Here is a 24,503-nt window from a genome sequence, read left to right on the forward strand (position 1 = left end):
CTCTAAAGATTTGCCCCACATACTCACACAGATTACCATAGGGTTGACCGCAGGATGTGAAAAAGAGGAGTTCTGTGTCTGAGGTCATTCCACTCAGATGAGGCCTGATTTGATGGAATCGTTTAAGCCAAGTGTATTCCTCCTGACATAGAACAATTCTGCACTCCCCGAAGCTATAGTTCGTTTTGTGGCTCGCTACGCACATCTGATAACCCCCACCTTCCGGGGTTACTTCAGTGAAATCACTCTCACTAAACATGGTGACTGGGGATCGTCGAGTGCCATTAAATATGGCCAACCGGCTGGACATGAGAGCTGCAAACCTACGCCTGTCAGAGCATGTGGCACGGGCCTCCAGCCTACTGAGAACTGAAGGAATGGCTTGATTGCTTAGCTAAACAAAGCATTTTATCTCCGCAGCGCTGAGCACCTCGTCCCTGCAGCGTTGGCGGAATTTTGCCCTATGCGTTGCCTGGCTCTGCCGCGAGTCCCTGTCCATCTTCGCCAAGCAGAATTCCAACGACCTTATTAGCTTGCATACCATTTGGCCGGAACTGAATAAGATAATTCAGGAAACCTCGAACATCGGCTCGGTACATTTTTAACGTGGATGCTGCCAAACCACGATCGTCACATTGACCATACCACTCACACACACACACACGTCTGTAGTTATCCAGAAAACACAGTCCTTCATCGGCCTTGCCCTCTGACATAATGCGGAGGAATTCCCGTACTCGGGATAAACTGGTGCGACTATTGTCAATTCGTTTAACTGAAGGGTGTATACCCACAATATAGTGTTCATATTGAGTCAAAATTGCATTACTCCAAACCTCAATTCTGGACGGCACGCCGCCGTCTTCATCACTCTCGCTCTCCGTGGAAGTCGCCACGACGCAGCCTTGCTCCCTCGGTTCACTACCGACCTGACTGGTTGGCTGCACCGCCGCCGACGCACCTGCCGTCTGCTCACCAACGTCCACCAGCTGCTGCTCCACGGACAACTCACTTCCAAAACACTGCAAAATCACAGGGTCCTCTGGCCGCGGTTCAACACCGTTGTCAGGCTGCATATACTGCCCTGATTCGGGCTGCTGTCTCTCAGTCGAAAACCGGCTAAATTGCATAGCATTCGTCCATTCCATAGTACCGGACTTAAGTGCATGTACAGACTTGAAATGTCGGTCTAGCCGCACGATATTCTGTTTACAACAAAGCCCACAGTCGCGTCTTGGTCTGCTGCTCATAGCATCTCTCTCCTGCCTTCCTCCGTGTCTCTTTGTTTGCTCCACCAAACACCCTAACCCTAACCCCCCCCCCCCTAACCCTAACCAACAGTGACGAGACTGCCTACAGGGAGGAGGTTAGGGCCCTCAAAGTGTGGTGTCTGGAAAATAACCTCACACTCAACGTCAACAAAACAAAGGAGATGATCGTGGACTTCAGGAAAGAGCAGAGGGAGCAGCCCCCTATCCACATCGACGGGACAGTAGTGGAGAAGGTGGAAAGTTAAATTCCTCTGCGTACACATCACGGACAAACTGAAATGGTCCACCCACACAGACAGTGTGGTGAAGGCGCAGCAGCGCCTCTTCGACCTCAGGAGGCTGAAGAAATTTGGCTCGTCACCAAACACACTCAAACTTTTACAGATGCACAATAGAGATCATCCTGTCGGGCTGTTGCTTGGTACGGCAACTGCTCCACCCACAACCTTAAGGCTCTCCAGAGGGTAGTGAGCTCTGCACGAAGCATCACCGAGGGCAAACTACCTGCCCTCCAGGACACCCTACACCACCCGATGTCATAGGAAGTACCGGTACTTGTCCTCCTTTGTCATGCTGCTAAAAATCTTACAAAAACCCACCACATCTTGGCAGTGGTTAGGAGCGTTCCCTGAACAGTCCATGATCTTCCTCTGGACACAGTCATGTAGTGAATGAAGTATTACATCAAGGACTGCGTGCTAAGCCTGGCTACATGCTGTATTGCCATTAGCCTTTACTGAGAACAGAAATGGGAATATTAACGACATTACTTCCTGTTTCAATGCCGCGTCTGTGGTAATGAACTTGAACGGTGCATCCGTCTCCTGCTGGTCATTCTACATCCACTAACCGGACAGTTGTCCCTATATTTAAACCGCCCCCTCTTTCAAGACCACCACCAGTGGTGTTTCATTGTCCATCTATGTGCCTCACACTAAGATAACCCCCATAACAGGTTTATGACCACAACTTTTCATAATGCGGCCAGGAAACGGATCTACATGGCTGTGATGTTCAGCTACACGTGATGTCTGAGAAAATAAAACACCATGAGGTTTAACATCCTAGACTTTATTTCAGAGCAGAAGAGAAAAGGCAACATTTACAGATGTTGAGATGTCCCATCAGCAGACGAGATCAATTCCTGAAAAAAAAAAATGTTTTAATTGAAAATACTATCATATTCATGGTGGGGGTGGGGAACAAAGCATGGCAATGCTGTGGCAGACCAAAACGCTCTGGTTTTAAAGCTCTTAGCTAAACCCTAACCTATAAAAGACCTTTACACTAACTCTAAGGTACCTGGTCAGGATCATACAGATCGTTGTTGAAAGACACAGCGTAGACTGTCTGTTCATCCATATTGGTCAACAGAGTCTCCTTGTCTGTGGACTGGCCCCGAGCTGCAGCTCTTGCCCTGCTAAACACAGAGTAGGGTATATATATATATGTTTATGGTAGTATGATATACAGGTATATAATAGGGTATACAATGTAGGTATAGAGCAGCAGGGTAAATAGCCGTTAAGTATGTAGTAGTAGGGTTAGGAGCAGGGCTTCATGAAGTTGGCTTGTGGGTAAGGTTTATGACCCCCCCATAAATACCTTTCTCTCTTCCCTCTCCGACTCTGCAGAGGGACTCTGATTAGTCTTTGTTAAACATGAAAGTCTGGGAACATCAAACAAGTGGAGGGAAAGGAACCATATTTCGGTAATAGAGCCAGTTGAAAATATGCATTGGTACTTAATGAATATTATGTCAGTTGGGTTGTCATGAGACATTATGACTGATGACAGGACGACACTATCTGGGAAAGTCTACACATTAGATATCAGATTCACGTGGAATTGTTGTGCAATTTAAATGCAATTTAAATGAAACTACTTGTGAAAAGAGTAAATGCAATTTTAGCTTCCTAATGAGAGAATTGGGTTTTCATAAGATTAGAGCTCTGCTCAATCAGTGGCCCGCCCCTGTGAAGAGACATGGGTTATAAACTAATGAAACACACCCTTCTCCCCCGCCACTATATAAGCCCTTGATGAAAATGTAACCTCCTGTTTCGGGTACATTAGGACGACGGTCCGATGTCAGGATTCAGATAATAACTACAGAACGAAGTCAACCTCAGCATGAGCGTTGGTTGCGAATGGTATGAACTTTGAACTCTTATTCACTACAGAAGTGATACCTCCTAGCCGTCGAGTTAGCAGCAGCCGCTGTAAAACGTGGGCTAGGAGAGGACAGAGAGTATCCCGTCTACCACACAACGACGACACTACAACATTTCCTGTTCACCACCAGAGACACTCTTCAAAGGACAAAGACCTGTTGGGCAACACGGCCTTCCATCTACCACCAACCTATTGAAGCGCAGCTCAGATTAAATATTTATTGCATTTCACTTTTCCAAATGGGCGGTAATTTAGAATGCATAAGATTCTGTATTTACGATAGAGTAGCTGCCACTATTTCACTCAAACCCAACCCCCTTTTCTTTGAGTAACCAGCTGTCATATATGTTCCGTCCGCTAGGGACATTTTCCTTTATGACAATTTGTAATCAAGGTATGATTCATTCTGTGTGTATGTAATTCTGTGTGATTACATACACACATAATTAGGTGATTAGGTATTTAGTAAATTAAAAAAAACTCAATTTTGTATTGCTGATTCAACTTGTTAGCCAGGGTTCGTGAAGATAACCAAGAATTTACAACTTTCAGATGAGACTGAAATAAAGTGACGATTAATATTGACTGCCATTGATGTAAAATATTACTAGGTCTTTAGGAGTTTATTCGGAAGATAACAGCTCTATAAATATTATTTTGTGGTGCCCCGACTTTCTAGTAAATTACATTTAAATGATTAGCTCAATCAGGTAATATTAATTACAGTTAAATTATTTTATAGAATAGCATGTTATATAGAGACATGGGTTATAAACTAATGAAACACCCTTCTCCCCCGCCACTATATAAGTCCTTGATGAAAATGTAACCTCCTGTTTCGGGTACATTAGGACGATACAGGTAATATTAATTACAGAGAAATAATTTTATAGAATAGCATGTTATATCACTTAATCCGGGATAGCCAGAGACATGACAGTTGTAATACAATAGTAGAGGGCTTACAGTAGTAGGGTTTATAGTATACACTAGCAGGGTATAGAGGGATTACAGTAGTAGGGTTTAGAGCAGTAGGGTATATAGTATACAGTAGTAGGGTATAGAGGGATTACAGTAGTAGGGTTTAGAGCAGTAGGGTATATAGTATACACTAGCAGGGTATAGAGGGATTACAGTAGTAGGGTTTAGAGCAGTAGGGTATATAGTATACACTAGCAGGGTATAGAGGGATTATAGTAGTAAGGTTTAGAGCAGTGGGGTATATAGTATACACTAGCAGGGTATAGAGGGATTACAGTAGTAGGGTATAGAGGGATTACAGTAGTAGGGGTATACAGCAGTAGGGTATATAGTATACACTAGCAGGGTATAGAGGGATTACAGTAGTAGGGGTATACAGCAGTAGGGTATATAGTATACAGCAGTAGGGTATACAGGTATACAGATACAGTAATATGGTATATAGCAGTAGGGAATACAGCAGTAGGGAATACAGCAGTATGATATATAGTAGTTGGGTAAACAGTAGTTAGGTAAGGGATAGTCATTGGGTTAGGGACAGCAGTAGGGAATAGTCATTGGGTTAGGGACAGCAGTAGGGAATACAGCAGTAGGGTATACAGCAGTAGGGAATACAGCAGTAGGGAATACAGCAGTAGGGAATACAGCAGTAGGGAATACAGCAGTAGGGAATACAGCAGTAGGGTATACAGCAGTAGGGTATATTGGTACAGTACCAGTCAAAAGTTTGGACATTACTCATTCTAGGTTACTATATTTTCCTTTTTTCTACCAAAAGTGTTCAATCAAAATATATTTTATATTTGAGATTCTGCAAAGTAGCCAGCCTTTGCCTTGACAGCTTTGCACACTCCTAGCATTCTCTCAACCAGCTTCATGAGGAAGTCACCTGGAATGCATTTCAATTAACAGGTGTTCCTTCTTAAAAATGTACGTGGAATTTCATCTTCTTGTGTTTGAACCAATCAGTTGTGACAAGGTAGGAGCTCTCATGAAGACCGCCACAGGAGTGGAAGACCCAGAGTCACCTCTGCTGCAGAGGATAAGTGCATTAGAGTTACCAGCCTCAGAAATTGCAGCCCAAATAAATGCTGAACAGAGTTCAATAGCACCCCCTCACCATACCTCCATGATTTACAGTGGGAAATACACATGGAGATCCGTTCACCCACACAGCGTTGGAACCAAACATCTCAAATTTTGACTCCATACCAAAGGACAAATTCCCACCGGTCTAATATCCATTGCTCGTGTTTCTTATAAGCAAGTGTTTTCTTATTGGCATCTTTTAGTAGTGGTTTCTTTGCAGCAATTTGGCCATGAAGGCCTGATTCAGTCTCCTCTGAACAGTTGATGTTGAGATGTGTCTGTTACTTTAACTCTGAAGCATTTATTTGGGCTGCAATTTCTGAGGCTGGAAACGAATGCACTTATCCTCTGCAGTAGAGGTAACTCTGGGTCTTCCACTCCTGTGGTGGTCCTCATGAGAGCCAGTTTCATCATAGCACTTGGTTTTTGCAACTGCACTTGAAGAAACTTTCAAAGTTCGACAGTTTCCATATTGACTGACCTTGATGTCTTAAAGTAAATGGACTGTGGTTTCCCTTTACTTATTTGAGCTGTTGGGTTCTGAGAATTAAATGTTACGTATTGATGTCACTGAAGGAGTGCTAAGGTTGAGGGTCTACAACAGAAGTTAAGGGTTATAGGAGGAAGGTATATAGTGGGGACAACTAAGCTTGGAATGTGTTGAGTGCAGGGAAGTGATTACATGTGGCAGGCATTGATAAGGGTAGACGGGTGGAGATCTTAGAAACTAACAATGTCACTGAGGGAGAGAGGGTAATGTATAACATTTACATTATGTCAGGATATGTTACTGTTAGACATCAGGGATCCTCTGAGAGAAGAGACAGTCTGGTATCAATAACCATGACAGCCTTCAGTTGGGGAGGAGTGAGCACTTTGGGGTAGAGTTCATGTCAGATGAATTGAGGAAGAACAGATATCACTAAGGTTCTTCCTAGCAACAGGGATGCATTGGCTATTCGGTTGTGTAGGAGACTTAGCCTAGGAGAAAGGGTTATATCAGTGCTTGTGTGAAATGTTTATTTGTCTGAATTACAGCTGTAACGACCCTTTGGGAAGAATTAAACTTGGTTATGCTTCTCTAGTGTCCGTGAGTTATTTACTCTGAGAAATACGACCCTAACAGAACCATTCTTGCCATAACAGACTTGGTATTTTACCAAATAGGGCTATCTTGATCACGGGAATAGTTGGGAACAGATTTCTTGAATTAGAATCACTTGGAGCTGATGTGTTTTTACAGTATAAAGAAATACAAAAAGCACATCTAATTATATATTATTTTTTCTAGAAGACTTGGGGGGCCAAATAAAACCACCCGCAGGCCAAATCTGGCCGTGGGAAGCCAGTTGGGGAACCCTGGTCTACAGGTTATATAAATGGTATGCAGTGGGCCTATAAGTTAGAGAGGTGGACTGTAGAAAACTTTAGGATTGCTCATTCAAAGTCCTAGGTATGACAGAGGTAAACCAGAAGACTGCGAATACATTACTGACATTGGGGCCTTGAGAAAGACTTCATAGCACTAGTGTGTGTGTGTGTGTGTGTGTGTCTCAGGGGTTGGAAAATACTGAACACATTGATTTTATTTGAGACTACCTCTTCCTGATGATGACAGCAGCGATGAGGACTCCACCAATGAGGCTGAGGATGCCTAAAGTGAGGGGGGCATTACTGACCCCTGGACCCTCACCCTCCTCACAGAACACACCATGGTATCCCAGAACACACTGGCAGGTGGTTTCTCCACCCCTTGCCACACATTTCCCATGTCCATTACACTGCTGGGCATCACATGACTCAGAGTCCAGCTTCTGCACCTCTACCCCCCCGGGGGTGGTCCTCCCAGACCAGTCCTGGCTAGGGGGGACGGTGTTCCCAGCATGCCCCGGGGAAGGTTTACTATGGCTGACATCTTGGGGCTTCACTCCAGACCAGCCTGTAGGTTACAGAGAAATCCTTGGTTATAATAAGAGAACAGGGTGTTAGAGAACCAGTGTTACACTTACTGTTTTCAACATTGGATTTACAGTAATTTCCTAATAGAAAATATTGGCAAATGATTATGCAACTCTAACAGGCCCATTTTTGCATGCATTTTCTAGCACGCTGGGAATGAATGGTAGTAGTGGTCTGCAGATGTAGGTGGGCGGCCATTTTAAAATCCATTGATAATACACACCATCAAAAATAAATATATTTTTCTTGAATTTAGCCAGGTCATAAGGAACAAATCAAATATATTTTCAAAAGAAAGGAATAGCATATTGAGTTTAATTAGCCCTATTTTACAGGTCAATGCAGTCATGGCTGTGCATGTCACTGCAACAATGTCGATAGACCAACTGTAAACCAGCCTTGAGCCGTAGGCAGAACTTTACAGAAATAAAGGTCTTAAGGTGGAAATAAAAGTTTTGCTTTTCATAACGGCAATACATTCAGATAAAGACAAGGAAAAAAGTTGCCAGAAAAACATCTTTGTATGAAAGGGATGTCAGTAGGGCTAAATAATCACAACCTCTATTAAAATCTGTCTAAAAGTACAGCAAACGTGCACTAATCAACCAGCAGTTTCATTCTATATACTAGGTTACCAGTGAACATTTCCTACACTGGACATTTCCTACACTGTCACTGATAATAACCCCCCCCATGTCATTACATTAAGATTTAAAGGGGGTTTCATATCAATTTTCTATAAAAATCACCAGTTGATTTAAAACCTATTTAACCCTTTATCATGGTTTGTCTTGATAGATTTGTCCAAAATCTTATGACTTAACTTTACTTTGTCTTTGCATTTATGGCAGTGTAAGTAGTCATTTCATATAGTCAGGGTTGGTGAGTAATGGATTACATGTCAGGGATTATAAAAAACTGTAACTAAGCCATTACCAGCCAAAATATTGTTGTCAGATTAGATACTTTTGAAACGCTGGAATTAGAATCTTTGACACTTATTCAATGCTGATTTGAATGGCATTGGAATAGGCTTTTGTTGGCTACAATCCAAGGTTGTTCTTCCAATGGTGTGACTGCTGTCGGCATCCAATGATTATCCAACTTGAATAAATGATTGGAAGTAAGGATAACAGCAGTGGTGTAGTCTATGGCAATACGGATTTCACATATTTTTGATAACTACACAGCGCATAGATGTGAATCATACTGTGGTTCTCTCATTTAGCTAATTGCGCCTTACGGCCTGTAGTTGTTGTGGATGGCTATTCAAATTTTAAAAAGTGTATTTGAACCATTTAATGGTTGAATTCAAGAAGTTTAAGATGCCCATCAATCGTTGTTTTTTAAACCAGTGGCCAGCCACTCTCGCAACAGCTGCATAGTGCAGATCCCAGCCTATTATGGAATAAAAGTAGGGATTTTATTGCTCAACCTAATTCATGCTGATAAAATAAATAAAACATTTGATTTATTCTTTGTTTAACTAGGTAAGTCAGTTAAGAACAATTTCTTTTTACAATGACGGCCTAGGAACAGTGGGTTAACTGCGTTGTTCAAGAGCAGGAGGACGTTTTTTACCTAGTCAGTATGAGGAGTCGATCTAGCAACCTTTCGGTTACTGGTCCAATACTCTAACCACAAGGCTACCTGCCGCATAAGCCTAATGGACAAATGCTCAAACTCACAGTTTTGATAGACTTAAAGGGGCAATCTGTAGTTGCCCCACACATCTCCAATGATTCTTGAACAATATAACTTATACATGCCTCATGACCTTAGTTCAACTGTCACTATGAGAACACAAAAAAATAAGCTTGTTTTTCTAATGTTTGTAAACATTCTTGTAAACACTGTTTAGCCTCATACCATGGTTAAAATGATTTTGATATCATGGATGGTCAGTCCTTGCATCCACACCTCTATTAATCGAATAGTCACCCACGATATGCAACTGCTCAGAGAAGTCAGGAACCAATAAACACAGCAAGCATAGGCTTGCTTTTTCAAATAGAAATTTGCATGGCACTAATGTCCATGGAGAACAAGAGGACCTCCTCCCTGCTGCACTGAGGCTATGCGACACGGCCACCACCGATAAATCCAAGATAATTGAATATTTCATTAAGATTTTTTTACGGCTGGCCCTGCTTTCCTCCTGGCTACCCCAACCAACAGCTCTTCACCCCTAGCAGCAACTTACCCGAGCCTCTGCAGCTTCGCCGTCACCCAAATCCAGATCGCAGATGTTCTGAAATAGCTGCTAAACCAGGACCCGTACAAATCAGCTGGGCTAGAAAATCTGGACCCTCCCTTCCTAAAATTATCCACCGCCATTTTTGCAACCCCTATTACCAGTCTGTTCAACCACTCGTTTCTTCCGAGATCCCTAAAGATTGAAAAGCTGGTGCGGTCATCCACCTCTTCAAAGGGGGCGACACCCTAGACCCAAACTGTTAGACCTACATCCATCCTGCCCTGCCTTTCTAAATTCTTCGAAAGCCAAGTTAACCTCTAGTGACACCCCATCCCGTGAACGGGACCGTTGTCATCTGACTCTAATTAGCATAACGCAACGGACATAAATATTCCTAGAAAATATTCCTATTCATGAAAATCACAAATGAAATAATGAGACACAGCGTAGCCTTTTGTTAATCACCCTGTTATCTCAGATTTTCAAAATATGCTTTACAGCCAAAGCTAGACAAGCATTTGTGTAAGTTTATCAATAGCCTAGCATAGCATTTTGTCCAGCTAGCAGCAGGTAACTTGGTCACAGAAATCAGAAAAGCAATCAAATTAAATCGTTTACCTTCGGATGTTTACACTCACGAGACTCCCAGTTAGATAGCAAATGTTCCTTTTTTCCAAAAATATCATTTTTGTAGGCGAAAAAGCTCTGTTTGTTCTTCACGTTTGGCTGAGAAATCGCCTGGAAATTGCAGTCACGAAAAATATTCCAAATTAGCTCCATAATATCGACAGAAACATGGCAAACATAGTTTATTATCAATCCTCAAGGTGTTTTTCAAATATCTATTCGATAATATATCCATTGGGACAATTTGTTTTTCAGTAGAACCGATTGGAGTAATGGCTACCTCTGTATTTTACGCGAGAATCTCTCAGGGAGCATCAGGCGACCACTTGCGCAATGTAGCCGCCTATGGGTATTCTTCAACATAAATGCGTAAAACAACGTCACAATGCTGTAGACACGTTTGGGAATACGGAGAAAGAGTAAGCTGGTTGATAGCCCATTCACTGCTCAATAGGGACGCATTGGAACGCAGTGCTTTCAAAACATGAGGCACTTCCGGATTGGATTTTTCTTTCGCCTGCAACATCAGTTCTGTTATACTCAGACAATATTTTTACAGTTTTGGAAACTTGTGTTTTCTATCCTAAGCTGTCAATTATATGCATATTCTAGCATCTTGTCCTGGCAAAATATCCCGTTTACTACGGGAACTCAGCGGGTTCGGACCTAGAATACGTGGACAACGACAAATACCTAGGTGTCTGGCTAGACTAAACTACTTCGACTCATATCAAACATCTCCAATCCAAAATCAAATCTAGAATCGGCTTTCTATTTCGCATCAAAGTCTCCTTCACTCACGCCGCCAAACATACCCTAGTAAGACTGACTATCCTACCGATCCTCGACTTCGGCAATGTCATTTACAAAATAGCTTCCAATACTGTACTCAGCAAATTGGATGCAGTTTATCACAGTGCCATGCGTTTTGTTACCAAAGTGCCTTAAACCACCCACCCACCATCGTGACCTGTATTCTTTAGTCGGCTGGCCCTCACTACATATTTGTCGCCGGACCAACTGGCTCCAGTTCATCTACAAGTCTATGCTAGGTAAAGCTCCACCTCATCTCAGCTCACTGGTCACACCCACCCATAGCACACCCTCCAGCAGGTATCTCACTGGGCATCCCCAAAACCAACACCTTTGAGCGCCTTTCCTTCCAGTTCTCTGCTGCCAGTGACGGGAATGAATTGCAAAAATCGCTGAAGCTGGAGACTTACTTTTACCTCACTAACTTTAAACATTAGTTATCCGAGCAGCTGTACATAGTCTCCAGATTGTTGCAGCTGTACATAGTCCATCTGTAAAAAGCCGACCCAATCTACCTCCCTCAACCATATTGTTTTTATTTACTTTGCTGCTCTTTTGCACACCAGTATCACTACTTACTCACTATCTGCTCATCTATCACTCCAACATTAATCTGCTAAATTGTTGTTACTTTCCTATTATGGCCTATGTATTGCCTTACCTCCTCATGCTATTTGCACACTGTATATATACTATTTCTTCCTATTGTGTTATTGACGGTACTCTTGTTTATTCCATGTAACCGTTTGTCGCACTGCTTTGCTTTAGCCGGGTCACAGCTGTAAATGAGAACTTGTTCTCAATTAACTTACCTGGTGAAATAAAATATATTTTTTATCTTAATGTAGGTACATTTCTCCAGCCCCATCCTTCAGCTTTTACCAAAACAGAGGTGGGGTGTCCATTTTGTTACCGTTTCAGCTGTGGATTTGTCCTTTAACCTCTTGAACCTACTTTTTATGATTGAAAAAAATAACGTTACCAAAGTTAACGGCATATTTCTCAGGACCAGATGCTGAAATATGCATATAATAGACAGATTAGGATAGAAAACACTAAAGTTTCCAAAACTGTAAAAATGTTGTCTGCGAGTTAAACAGAACTGATATTGCAGGCTAGAACCTGAGGAAAATCCAATCAGGAAGTGCGCCTGTTTTTGAAACCTCTGTTCTTATACATCCCTATTGCCCATTTAAAGGGATATAAACCAGATTCCTTTTTCTATGGATTCCCTAAGGTGTCAGTCTTTAGACATAGTTTAAGGCTTTTATTTTGAGGAATGAGCGTGAACGAACACATGGGGGCTCTCAGAGTGAGTCGTATCCTAATCTGGCCCTGCTGCTGCTCCAGTTTCAACTGTTCTGCCTTATTATCATTGGACCATGCTGGTCATTTATGAACATTTGAACATATTGGCCATGTTCTGTTATAATCTCCACCCGGCACAGCCAGAAGAGTACTGGCCACCCCACACCTCTAGGTTTCTTCCTAGGTTCCGGCCTTTCTAGGGAGTTTTTCCTAGCCACCGTGCTTCTACACCTGCATTGCTTGCTGTTTGGGGTTTTAGGCTGGGTTTCTGTACAGCACTTTGAGATATCAGCTGATGTACGAAGGGCTATATAAATAAATGTGATTTGAGCGCAAAAGAGAAAGGCGGCCATTGTTACTCCCGGTCCTAGTGAAAAGCCAACTGTCCCGGTTGATATATTATGGAATAGATTATAAAAAACTTTTGACATGTTTCTGTGGACATTATGGATATAATTTGGAATTTGTGTCTACGTTGTCGTGAGCGTTCTTTCCGGTGGATTCCTGGGCATAATGCACCAAACCACCGGAGGTATTTGGATATAAAAATATCTTTATGGAACGAAAGGAACATTTGTCTAACTGCGAGTCTCGTGAGTGAAAACATCCGAAGATCAATGGTAAACGATTAATTTGATTGCTTTTCTGATTTTCGTGTACTTATTGTTTTGTCGAGCAATCGATAAACTTAAACGCTTATATTGCTTTCGCTGTAAAGCATCATTTCAAAATCTGAGACCAGTGGATTAACAAAAGGCTAAGCTGTGTTTTGCAATATTGCAAAAGGACACAATGTCTACTGGGCATAATTGAGTAGGATAGAGTATTGTGCAATGCTCTTACTATTCTGGATATAATGACAACAAATGGCAGCCTAGTTGGCTTCTTCTCAACATGTTCTGGAAATGAAATGACATACCAGTGTTGTGTTAGAGACCACCTAAAGAGAGCAATTGAAAACAATCACCGGAGTGAGTCAGAGTCAAGACCGGGAGGGGGACAAGGGGCCCAAAACAGCAAACTAGCTGTGCCACTAGAGATCCGTGTGGGATTTTCCTGTCTCATTGCGCTCTAGTACCTGGCGCAATGCACACTGACCTGGCGCAATGCACACTGACCTGGCGCAATGCACACTGACCTGGCGCAATGCACACTGACCTGGCGCAATGCACACTGACCTGGCGCAATGCACACTGACACGGTCACCAGATGTACAGTGTTTCCTCTGACACATTGGTGCTGCTGGCTTTCGGGTTAAGCAGGTGTTGTGTCAAGAAGCAGTGCGGCTTGGCTGGGTTGTGTCGGAGAACGCATGGCGCTCGAGTTCGTACGGGAGTTGCAGCGATGAGACAAGACTAACTATCGATAAGTTTTAGGTCACTGTAATAAAAACTGATGGTGAGATTCATGGTTTATTATGTGTGCCTGTGTTGGCCACATGGGCTACAGAAACATCAATGTCCACGTTATTCTCACATTTTAGAATGCAATAATTAGAAAATCAAGGTAAAAAAAAAACGCATTATTCTTAGTGGTAATAGCCTACTTTTTCATACACTTTGTGGGTGGATGTTTTTTTTTAAATATTAGGATATATCTGTACAACTACTGTATATAAATGCTATTTTATAACATTGAGATCCTTGAACTGCAATTGAGTGCCTGAAAGTCCTTGAATTTGACATGTATGAAGTTCAGATATGGGATAATTTGCATAAATGTCACTTTTATTCCTCCAAGTACACATGTGGAACTGCATACATCTATATTTGTTACAATGCAACACATCGGACAATTTATTTATTTTTATTATTATTATGTTTTCTTCTTGGGCCTCTATAACTATATCTATTGTTTTTATTTTTGTTGTTGTGTGATTTGGATTAATCCCCTCTACCACACGGAACCCCCCTAATCTACTGACGGAACGCAAGAGGTGTCTAACAGACATCCATCCTATGCTAGCTTGCTACCGATGGCCTGGCTAGCTGTCTAAATCAACCTCTCCACTCACTGGACCCTTTTGATCACTCGACTAAGCATGCCTCTCCTTAATGTCAATATGTCTTGTCCATTGCTGTTCTGGTTAGTGTTTATTGGCTTATTTCACTGTAGAGCCTCTAGTCCTGCTCACTATACCTTATCCAACCTATTAGTTCCACCACCCACACATGCAATGACATCTCCTGGTTTCAATGATGTTTCTAGAGACAATATCTCTTCATCACTCAATACCTAGGTTTACCTCCACTGTATTCACATCCTACCATACCTTTGTCTGTACATTATACCTTGATGCTATTTTATCGCCCCCAGAAACCTCCTTTTACTCTCTGTTCCAGACGTTCTAGACAACCAATTCTTATTGCTTTCAGCCGCACCCTTATTCTACTCCTCCTATGTTCATCTGGCGATGTAGAGGTGAATCTAGGCCCTGCAGTGCCTAGCTCCACTCCTATTCCCCAGGCGCTCTCTTTTGATGACTTCTGTAACCGTAATAGCCTTGGTTTCATGCATGTTAACATTAGAAGCCTCCTCCCTAAGTTTGTTCTATTCACTGCTTTAGCACACTCTGCCAACCCGGATGTTCTAGCTGTGTCTGAATCCTGGCTTAGGAAGACCACCAAAAATTCAGAAATTTTAATTCCAAACTACAACATTTTCAGACAAGATAGAACTGCCAAAGGGGGCGGTGTTGCAATCTATTGCAAAGATAGCCTGCAGAGTTCTGTCCTACTATCCAGGTCTGTACCCAAACAATTTGAACTTCTACTTTTAAAAATCCACCTCTAAAAACAAGTCTCTCACAGTTGCCGCCTGCTATAGACCACCCTCTGCCCCCAGCTGTGCTCTGGACACCATATGTGAACTGATTGCCCCCCATCTATCTTCAGAGCTCGTGCTGCTAGGCGAACTAAACTGGAACATGCTTAACACCCCAGCCATCCTACAATCTAAACTTGATGCCCTCAATCTCACACAAATTATCAATGAACCTACCAGGTACCTCCCCAAAGCCTTAAACACGGGCACCCTCATAGATATCATCCTAACCAACTTCCCCTCTAAATACACCTCTGCTGTCTTCAACCAAGATCTCAGCGATCACTGCCTCATTGCCTGCATCCGTAGTGGGTCAGCGGTCAAACGACCTCCACTCATCACTGTAAAACGCTCCCTGAAACACTTCAGCGAGCAGGCCTTTCTAATCGACCTGGCCGGGGTATCCTGGAAGGATATTGATCTCATCCCGTCAGTAGAGGATGCCTGGATATTTTTTTTAAATGCCTTCCTAACCATCTTAAATAAACATGCCCCATTCAAGAAATTTAGAACCAGGAACAGATATAGCCCTTGGTTCTCCCCAGACCTGACTGCCCTTAACCAACACAAAAACATCCTATGGCGTTCTGCATTAGCATCAAACAGCCCCCGTGATATGCAGCTGTTCAGGGAAGCTAGAAACCATTATACACAGGCAGTTAGAAAAGCCAAGGCAAGCTTTTTCAAGCAGAAATTTGCTTCCTGCAACACTAACTCAAAAAAGTTCTGGGACACTGTAAAGTCCATGGAGAATAAGAACACCTCCCAGCTGCCCACTGCACTGAAGATAGGAAACACTGTCACCATCGATAAATCCACCATAATTGAGAATTTCAATAAGCATTTTTCTACAGCTGGCCATGCTTTCCACCTGGCTACTCCTACCCCGGTCAACAGCACTGCACCCCCAACAGCAACCCACCCAAGCCTTCCCCATTTCTCCTTCTCCCAAATCCATTCAGCTGATGTTCTGAAAGAGCTGCAAAATCTGGACCCCTACAAATCAGCCGGGCTAGACAATCTGGACCTTTTCTTTCTAAAATTATCTGCCGAAATTGTTGCCACCCCTATTACTAGCCTGTTCAACCTCTTTCGTGTCGTCTGAGATTCCCAAAGATTGGAAAGCAGCTGCGGTCATCCCCCTCTTCAAAGGGGGGGACACTCTTGACCCAAACTGCTACAGACCTATATCTATCCTACCATGCCTTTCTAAGGTCTTCGAAAGCCAAGTCAACAAACAGATTACCGACCATTTCGAATCTCACCATACCTTCTCTGCTATGCAATCTGGTTTCAGAGCTGGTCATGGGTGCACCTCAGCCACTCTCAAGGTCCTAAAGGACATCTTAACCGCCATCGATAAGAAACATTACTGTGCAGCCGTATTCATTGATCTGGCCAAGGCTTTCGACTCTGTCAATCACCACATCCTCAGACTCGACAGCCTTGATTTCTCAAATGATTGCCTCGCCTGGTTCACCAACTACTTCTCTGATAGAGTTCAGTGTGTTGGGGTAGTGTCTCATTCCTGCTGATACTGAACACAACGGAGCTCACACACGATATGGGTGATTAATAGAACAGCTCCATTGTTATGAAGGCATAATGAGATCTTAAATACATTGTTACTATTGTTGGTTAGCTATCTATAATTTTTTCTCTCCATATTAGCATAGATCGGACATCAGTGAAAACACCAGAAAATAAGATGCAATGAGCAGCTTCTTGTCATTGTTACTAGCTATCTGAACCCATAACGCACACCTTTCGGCCACATCGATTCGAGCATCATTTTTGTGAAGTTGTCAGCCAACCTGTACAGTCTATTTCTATGTGAGTCAGGGGGTATAATCTGTTCACTTTATTTCCATGGGTGAGTCAGGGGTATAGTCTATTCACTAACTCTTTATGCGAGGCAGGGCAGACGGGGTTGAAGTTACTCACATTTGATCTCGTCTGAATGGTCGAGGCAGTCGGTTTGGTGGTTACAGAACTTTGTGAGGGGGAGGCACCTGCTGCCGTCGCTACAGGCCCTGCTGCCCTCTGGACACTGGAGGGGGGGGACGGGGCTACACGTGTTGGTGTCAACAGGTTGGTAACCACGTCCACATCGGCAGCTACGCCCCCCTGGGTAGGCCAGGCACAGCTGACTGCAGCCTCCGTTCCGCTCTGAGCAGCTGTTCGTTCCTGGGACAGAGAGGACAGAGTAGAGTTGGTTAGACCATTGGCAGAGCTAAATGTGACACTACTTACCCCCGAAAACACTACACGCAGAGGAAGTGCGCTTGTTCAGTGTCTCTGCACAGTGACACCGTTATACCGCCACCTAACTGCACAGTGACACTGCACAGTGACGCTATAACTGCACAGTGACACCGTTATACCGACCTAACTGCACAGTGACACCGTCTATACCGTCTCCCTAACTGCACAGTGACACCGTTATACCGTCCCTAACTGCACAGTGACACCGTTATACCCTAACTGCACAGTGACACCGTTATACAGTGACACCGTCTCCCTAACTGCACAGTGACACCGTTATACCGTCTCCTAACTGCACAGTGACACCGTTATACCGCTCCCTAACTGCACAGTGACACCAGTGTTATACCGTCTCCTAACTGCACAGTGACACCGTTATACCGCCTCCTAACTGCACAGTGACACCGTTATACAGTCTCCTAACTGCACAGTGACACCGTTATACAGTCTCCTAACTGCACAGTGACACCGTTATACAGTCTCCTAACTGCAGTGACACCGTTCCTAACTGCACACCGTCTCCCACAGTGACACCGTTATACCGTCTAACTGCACAGTGACACCGTTCCTAACTGCACAGTGACACCTCCTCAGTGACACCGTCCCTAACTGCACAGTGACACCGTAACTGCATGACACCGTCTCTCCTAACTGCACAGTGACACCGTTATACCGTCTCCCTAACTGCACAGTGACACCGTCCCTAACTGCACAGTGACACCGTTATACCGTCTCCCTAACTGCACAGTGACACACGTTATACTCTCCTAACTGCACAGTGACACCGTAACTGCACAGTGACACCGTTATACTCCTCCTAACTGCACAGTGACACCGTTATACCGTCTCCCTAACTGCACAGTGACACCGTTATACTCCTCTCCCTAACTGCACAGTGACACCGTTAACTGCACAGTGACACCGTCTCCCTAACTGCACAGTGACACCGTTATACCGTCCGTAACTGCACAGTGACACCGTTATACTCCCCCTAACTGCACAGTGACACCGTTATACCGTCTCCGCACAGTGACACCGTCCCTAAACTGCACAGTGACACCGTTATACCGTCTCCCTAACTGCACAGTGACACCGTTATACCGTCTCCCTAACTGCACAGTGACACCGTTCTCCCTAACTGCATGACACGTCTCCCTAACTGCACAGTGACACCGTTATACCGTCTCCTAACTGCACAGTGACACCGTTATACCGTCTCCTAACTGCACAGTGACACCGTTATACCGTCTCCTAACTGCACAGTGACACCGTTATACCTAACTGCACAGTGACACCGTTATACCGTCTCCCTAACTGCACAGTGACACCGTTATACCGTCTCCCTAACTGCACAGTGACACCGTTATACCGTCTCCCTAACTGCACAGTGACACCGTTATACTCTCCTAACTGCACAGTGACACCGTTATACCGTAATGCACAGCACAGTCTCCCTAACTGCACAGTGACACCGTTATACCACCGTCTCCCCTAACTGCACAGTGACACCGTTATACCGTCTCCCTAACTGCACAGTGACACCGTTATACCGTCTCCTAACTGCACAGTGACACCGTTATACCGTCTCCTAACTGCACAGTGACTGCAACTGCACAGTGACACCGTTATACCGTCTCCTAACTGCACAGTGACACCGTTATACCGTCTCCCTAACTGCACAGTGACACCGTTATACCGTCTCCCTAACTGCACAGTGACACCGTTATACCGTCTCCCTGCACAGTGAACTCTCCCTAACTGCACAGTGACACCGTTATACCGTCTCCTAACTGCACAGTGACACCGTTATACCGTCTCCCTAACTGCACAGTGACACCGTTATACCGTCTCCTAACTGCACAGTGACACCGTTATACCGCGTTATACTCCCTAACTGCACAGTGACACCGTTATACCGTCTCCCTAACTGCACAGTGACACCGTTCCCTAACTGCACAGTGACACCGTTATACCGTCTCCTAACTGCACAGTGACACCGTTATACCGTCTCCTAACTGCACAGTGACACCGTTATGACACCGTTATACCGTCTCCTAACTGCACAGTGACACCGTTATACCGCTCCCTAACTGCACAGTAACTGCACAGTGACACCGTTATACCGTCTCCCTAACTGCACAGTGACACCGTTATACTGCCTCCTAACTGCACAGTGACACCGTATACCGTCTCCCTAACTGCACAGTGACACCGTTAACTGCACAGCAGTGACACCGTTATACCGCTCCTAACTGCACAGTAACTGCAACTGCAGTGACACCGTTATACCGTCTCCCGTAACTGCACAGTGACACCGTTATACCGTCTCCCTAACTGCACAGTGACACCGTTATACGTAACTGCCACCGTAACTGCAACTGCAGTGACACCGTTATACAACTGCACAGTGACACCGTCTTATACCGTCCCCTAACTGCACAGTGACACCGTTATACCGTCTCCCTAACTGCACAGTGACACCGTTATACCGTCTCCCTAACTGCACAGTGACACCGTTATACCGTCTCCCCGTAACTGCACAGTGACACCGTTATAACTGCACAGTGACACCGTCCTAACTGCACAGTGACACCGTTATACCGTCTCCTAACTGCACAGTGACACCGTCTCCTAACTGCACAGTGACACCGTTATACTCTCCTAACTGCACAGTGACACCGTTATACCGTCTCCTAACTGCACAGTGACACCGTTATACCGTCTCCTAACTGCACAGTGACACCGTTATACCGCCTCCTAACTGCACAGTGACACCGTTATACCCTCCTAACTGCACAGTGACACCGTTATACCTCCCTAACTGCACAGTGACACCGTTATACCGTCTCCCTAACTGCACAGTGACACACCGTTATACCGTCTCCCTGCACAGTGACACTGCATACCGTCTCCCTAACTGCACAGTGACACCGTTATACCGTCTCTGCCAGTGACACCGTAACTGCACAGTGACACCGTTATACCGCACAGTGACACCGTTATACCGTCTCCTAACCCTAACTGCACAGTGACACCGTTATACCGTCTCCTAACTGCACAGTGACACCGTTATACCGCGCACTCCCTAACTGCAACTGCAGTGACACCGTTATACCTCCTAACTGCACAGTGACACCGTTATACCTAACTGCACAGTGACACCGTTATACCGTCTCCTAACTGCACAGTGACACCGTTATACCGCCACCTAACTGCACAGTGACACCATTATACCATCTCCCCCTAACTGCAACTGCAGTGACACCGTTATACCGTCTCCTAACTGCACAGTGAACTGCAGTGACACCGTTATACCGCCACCTAACTGCACAGTGACACCGTTATACCGTCTCCTAACTGCACAGTGACACCGTTATACCGCCACCTAACTGCACAGTGACACCGTTAACTGCACAGTGACACGCCACCGTTATACCGCCTAACTGCACAGTGACACCGTTATACCGCCACCTAACTGCACAGTGACACCGTTACCTAACTGCACAGTGACACCGTTATACCATCACCGACTGCAGAGTGACAGCATTATAACGTCACCTAACAGTGAACACATTCACTGGGCCGTGGTGGACACTCACCTTTCTGACTGGTTTTGCTGTAAACCCTCAGTGCCACTACATTGGTATTGACCTCAAACCACAGCTGCTTGGGCTGAAATCCATCACTGAACCAGATTCTAGTCACATCTACAACAGAGAGGCAGAGCCAGAATGTGTTATTAGAAATCAGGCATTCCCCAGTGTAGCTGTCTAGGCCCTTTACTTGTTTTAATCTTTACTAATGACATGCAGCCAGTGTACCATGTATGCAGTTTGCTTCAGTCACCGCTGTTCCATAAGGTGAATTATCTATTATTTTTTATCTGATTCTACTGCTTGCATCAGTTACCTGATGTGGAATAGAGTTCCATGTAGTGCTGTATGCCTCCCATAGTCTGTTCTGGACTTGGAGATTGTGAAGAGACCACTTGTGGCATGTCTTGTGAGTTATGCATGGGTGTTTGAGCTGTGTGCCAGTAGTTCAAACAGACAGTTCGGTGCATTCAGTATGTCAATACCGCTCACAGAAACAATTAGTGATCAAGTCAATCTCTCCTCCGAGCCAGGTTAGATTTACATGCAGATTATTAATGTTAGCTCTGTGTACATCCAAGGGCCAGCCATACTGTTCTGAGCCAAATGTCATTTTCTTACGGCCCCATTTGTGTGACCTGACCACACGACTGAACAGTAGTCCAGGTGTGACAAAACACGGGCCTGTAGGACCTGCCTTGTTGACAGTGCTGTTAAGGCAGCAGAGCAACACTTTATTATGGGCAGATTTATTTACACAAAGCCAGTGGCAAGTCGTTAGTATAGATTGAAAAAGTAAGCTGCCTAGACCGCTGCCCTGGGGAATTCTTGATTCTACCTGAATTATCTTGGAGGCTTCCATTAAATAACACCCTCTGTTCTGTTAGAAAGGTAACTCTTTATCCACAATATAACAGGGCATAAGTGACAAGAAAATGTAAACTCTTGAAATACCTGGATTTCTGCATAAATTTGGCATACAATTTGATCTGAACTTCATCTAGGTCAACACAATATGCTAAAACAAACAATTATATATGTTGGTTTTTATTGAACAATGAAAACGTTCACATTGCAGCGTGGAAAAAGAATGTGACCCCTTGGATATAATAACTGGTTGACCCTCCTTTGGCAGCAATAACCTCAAAAATGTTCTGTAGTTGCAGATCAGACCTGCACAACGGTCAGGAGGTATTTTGGACCATTCCCCTTTACAAAACGGTTTCAGTTCAGCAATATTCTTGGGATGTCTGGAGTGAACTGCTCTAATGAGGTCATGCCACAGCATCTCAATCAGGTTGAGGTCAGGACTGACTGGGCCTTTGATTTACAAATGTGTTTTGGTTTTTGTCCTGTTGCATCACCCAACTTGTTATGCTTCAATTGGCGGACAGATCGCCTTAAATTCTCCTGCAAAAAGTCTTGATAAACTTGGAAATTAATTTTTCCATCGATGATAGCAAGTTGCCAAGGCTCTGAGGCAGCTAAGCAGCCCCAAATCATGATGCTCCCTCCACCAAACTTTACAGTTGGGATCAGGTTGATGGTGTGCTGTGCCTTTTTTTTCACACTGTTCCTTCCAAACTCAACTTTAGTTTAATGTGTCCACAGAATATTTTTCCAGTAGCGCTGTGGAACATCCAGGTGCACTTTTTCAAAATTCAGACATGCAGCAATATTTTTTGGGACAGCAGTTGCTTCCTCCGTGGTGTCCTCCCATGAACACCATTCTTGTGTATTTTTTCTTTACATATCGTAGTCTCGTCAATAGAGATGTTAACATGTTCCAGAGATTTCTGTAAGTCTTCAGCTGACACTAGGATTCTTCTTAACCTCATTGAGCATTCTGTGCTGTGCTCTTGCAGTCATCCTTGCAGGACGGCCACTACTACGGCGAGTAGCAACAGTGTTAAACTTTCTCCATTTATAGACAATTTGTCTTACCGTGGACTGATGAACATCAAGCCTTTTAGATGTACTTTTGTAACCCTTTCCAGCTTTATGAAAGTCTACAATTCGTAATCTTAGATCTTGAGATTTATTTTGTTCGAGGCATGGTTCACATCAGGTAATGCCTCCTGTGAATAGCAAACTCAAATTTTGCGACCGTTTTTTATTGGGCAAGGCAGCTCTAACCACACCTCCAATCTTGTCTCATTGATATGACTCCAGGTTAGCTGACATACTTTTTCCGACCTACACAATGTTTAAATGACGTATTCCAATATAGACAAGAAAAATACAATTATTTGTGTTAGTTTAAGCACACTATATTTGTCTATTGTTGTGATTTAGATGAATATCAGATCAATTTATGCAGAAATCTTGGGAATTTCACAGGCTTCACACTTTTCCTTGTCACTACATTTTTCCAGCAACAGACTGATCAATAATGTCAAAAGCCGCACTGAAGTCTAACAAAACAGCCCCACCAATTTCTATCAGTCAATCAGTCATTTGTGTAAGTGCTGTGCTTGTTGAACATCCTTCCCTATAAGCATGCTGAAAGTCTTGTCAATTTGTTTACTGGTCAAACATTCTTTCCCAAAGTTTACAAAGGTTTGGGTAGAGGCTGACTTGGGCCAGTAAAAGGGGCTTTTACTATTCTTAGGTAGCGGAATGACTTTAGCTTCCCTCCGGGCACACACTCTCTAGTAGGCTTAAATTGAAGATATGGCAAATATGAGTGGCAATATAGTCTGCCATTATCCTCAGTTATTTTCCATCCAAGTTGTCAGATCCAGGTGGCTTGTCATTGTTGATAGACATTTCCTTCACCTCTTCCAAACTCACTCACGGAATTCCAAATGAAGGGTGGGGCTGTGTTTTTCAGCGGTTTGGGCTAGGGGTGGGGCTGTACTGTTCAGGGGTTAACCTCTTGAACCTATGGGGGCGCTATTTCATTGGATAAAAAAACGTTCCCGTTTTAAGCGCAATATTTTGTCACAAAAAGATGCTCGACTATGCATAGAATTGACAGCTTTGGAAAGAAAACACTGATGTTTCCAAAACTGCAAAGATATTATCCGTGAGTGCCACAGAACTGATGCTACAGGCGAAACCAAGATGAAACTTCAAACAGGAAATGAGCAGAATGTTTGAGGCTCTGTTTTCCATTGTCTCCTTATATGGCTGTGAATGCGCCAGGAATGAGCCTGCCCTTTCTGTCGTTTCCCCAAGGTGTCTGCAGCATTGTGACTTATTTGTAGGCATGTCATTGAAAGATTGACCATAAGAGACTACATTTACCAGGTGTCCGCCCGGTGTCCTTTGTCGAAATTGGTGCGTAATCTTCAGCTGCAGGCATTTTCCCATGGGATTCAGAGAAAGCACACTTCCATGAACGATATATCATCGAAGAGATATGTGAAAATGATTCTAAACAACGTTTGCCATGTTTCA

The 24,503-nt window shown here is 44.0% G+C and overlaps 1 protein-coding gene across 1 annotated transcript in view; it reads right to left on the reverse strand.

The window, feature by feature from the left end:
* Positions 1–2,321: 2,321 nt before the first annotated feature.
* Positions 2,322–24,503, reverse strand: part of LOC135571358 (low-density lipoprotein receptor-related protein 2-like) — a 121,460-nt gene continuing 99,278 nt past the window's right edge. The window contains 5 exon segments of the mRNA XM_065017142.1: positions 2,322–2,415; positions 2,574–2,688; positions 7,116–7,455; positions 17,188–17,430; positions 21,108–21,215. Coding sequence (XP_064873214.1) covers positions 2,374–2,415; positions 2,574–2,688; positions 7,116–7,455; positions 17,188–17,430; positions 21,108–21,215 — 848 coding nt within the window. The 3' untranslated portion in view covers positions 2,322–2,373.

The sequence above is a fragment of the Oncorhynchus nerka genome, linkage group LG4 (assembly GCF_034236695.1).
Source record: "Oncorhynchus nerka isolate Pitt River linkage group LG4, Oner_Uvic_2.0, whole genome shotgun sequence".
Classification (NCBI taxonomy): domain Eukaryota; kingdom Metazoa; phylum Chordata; class Actinopteri; order Salmoniformes; family Salmonidae; genus Oncorhynchus; species Oncorhynchus nerka.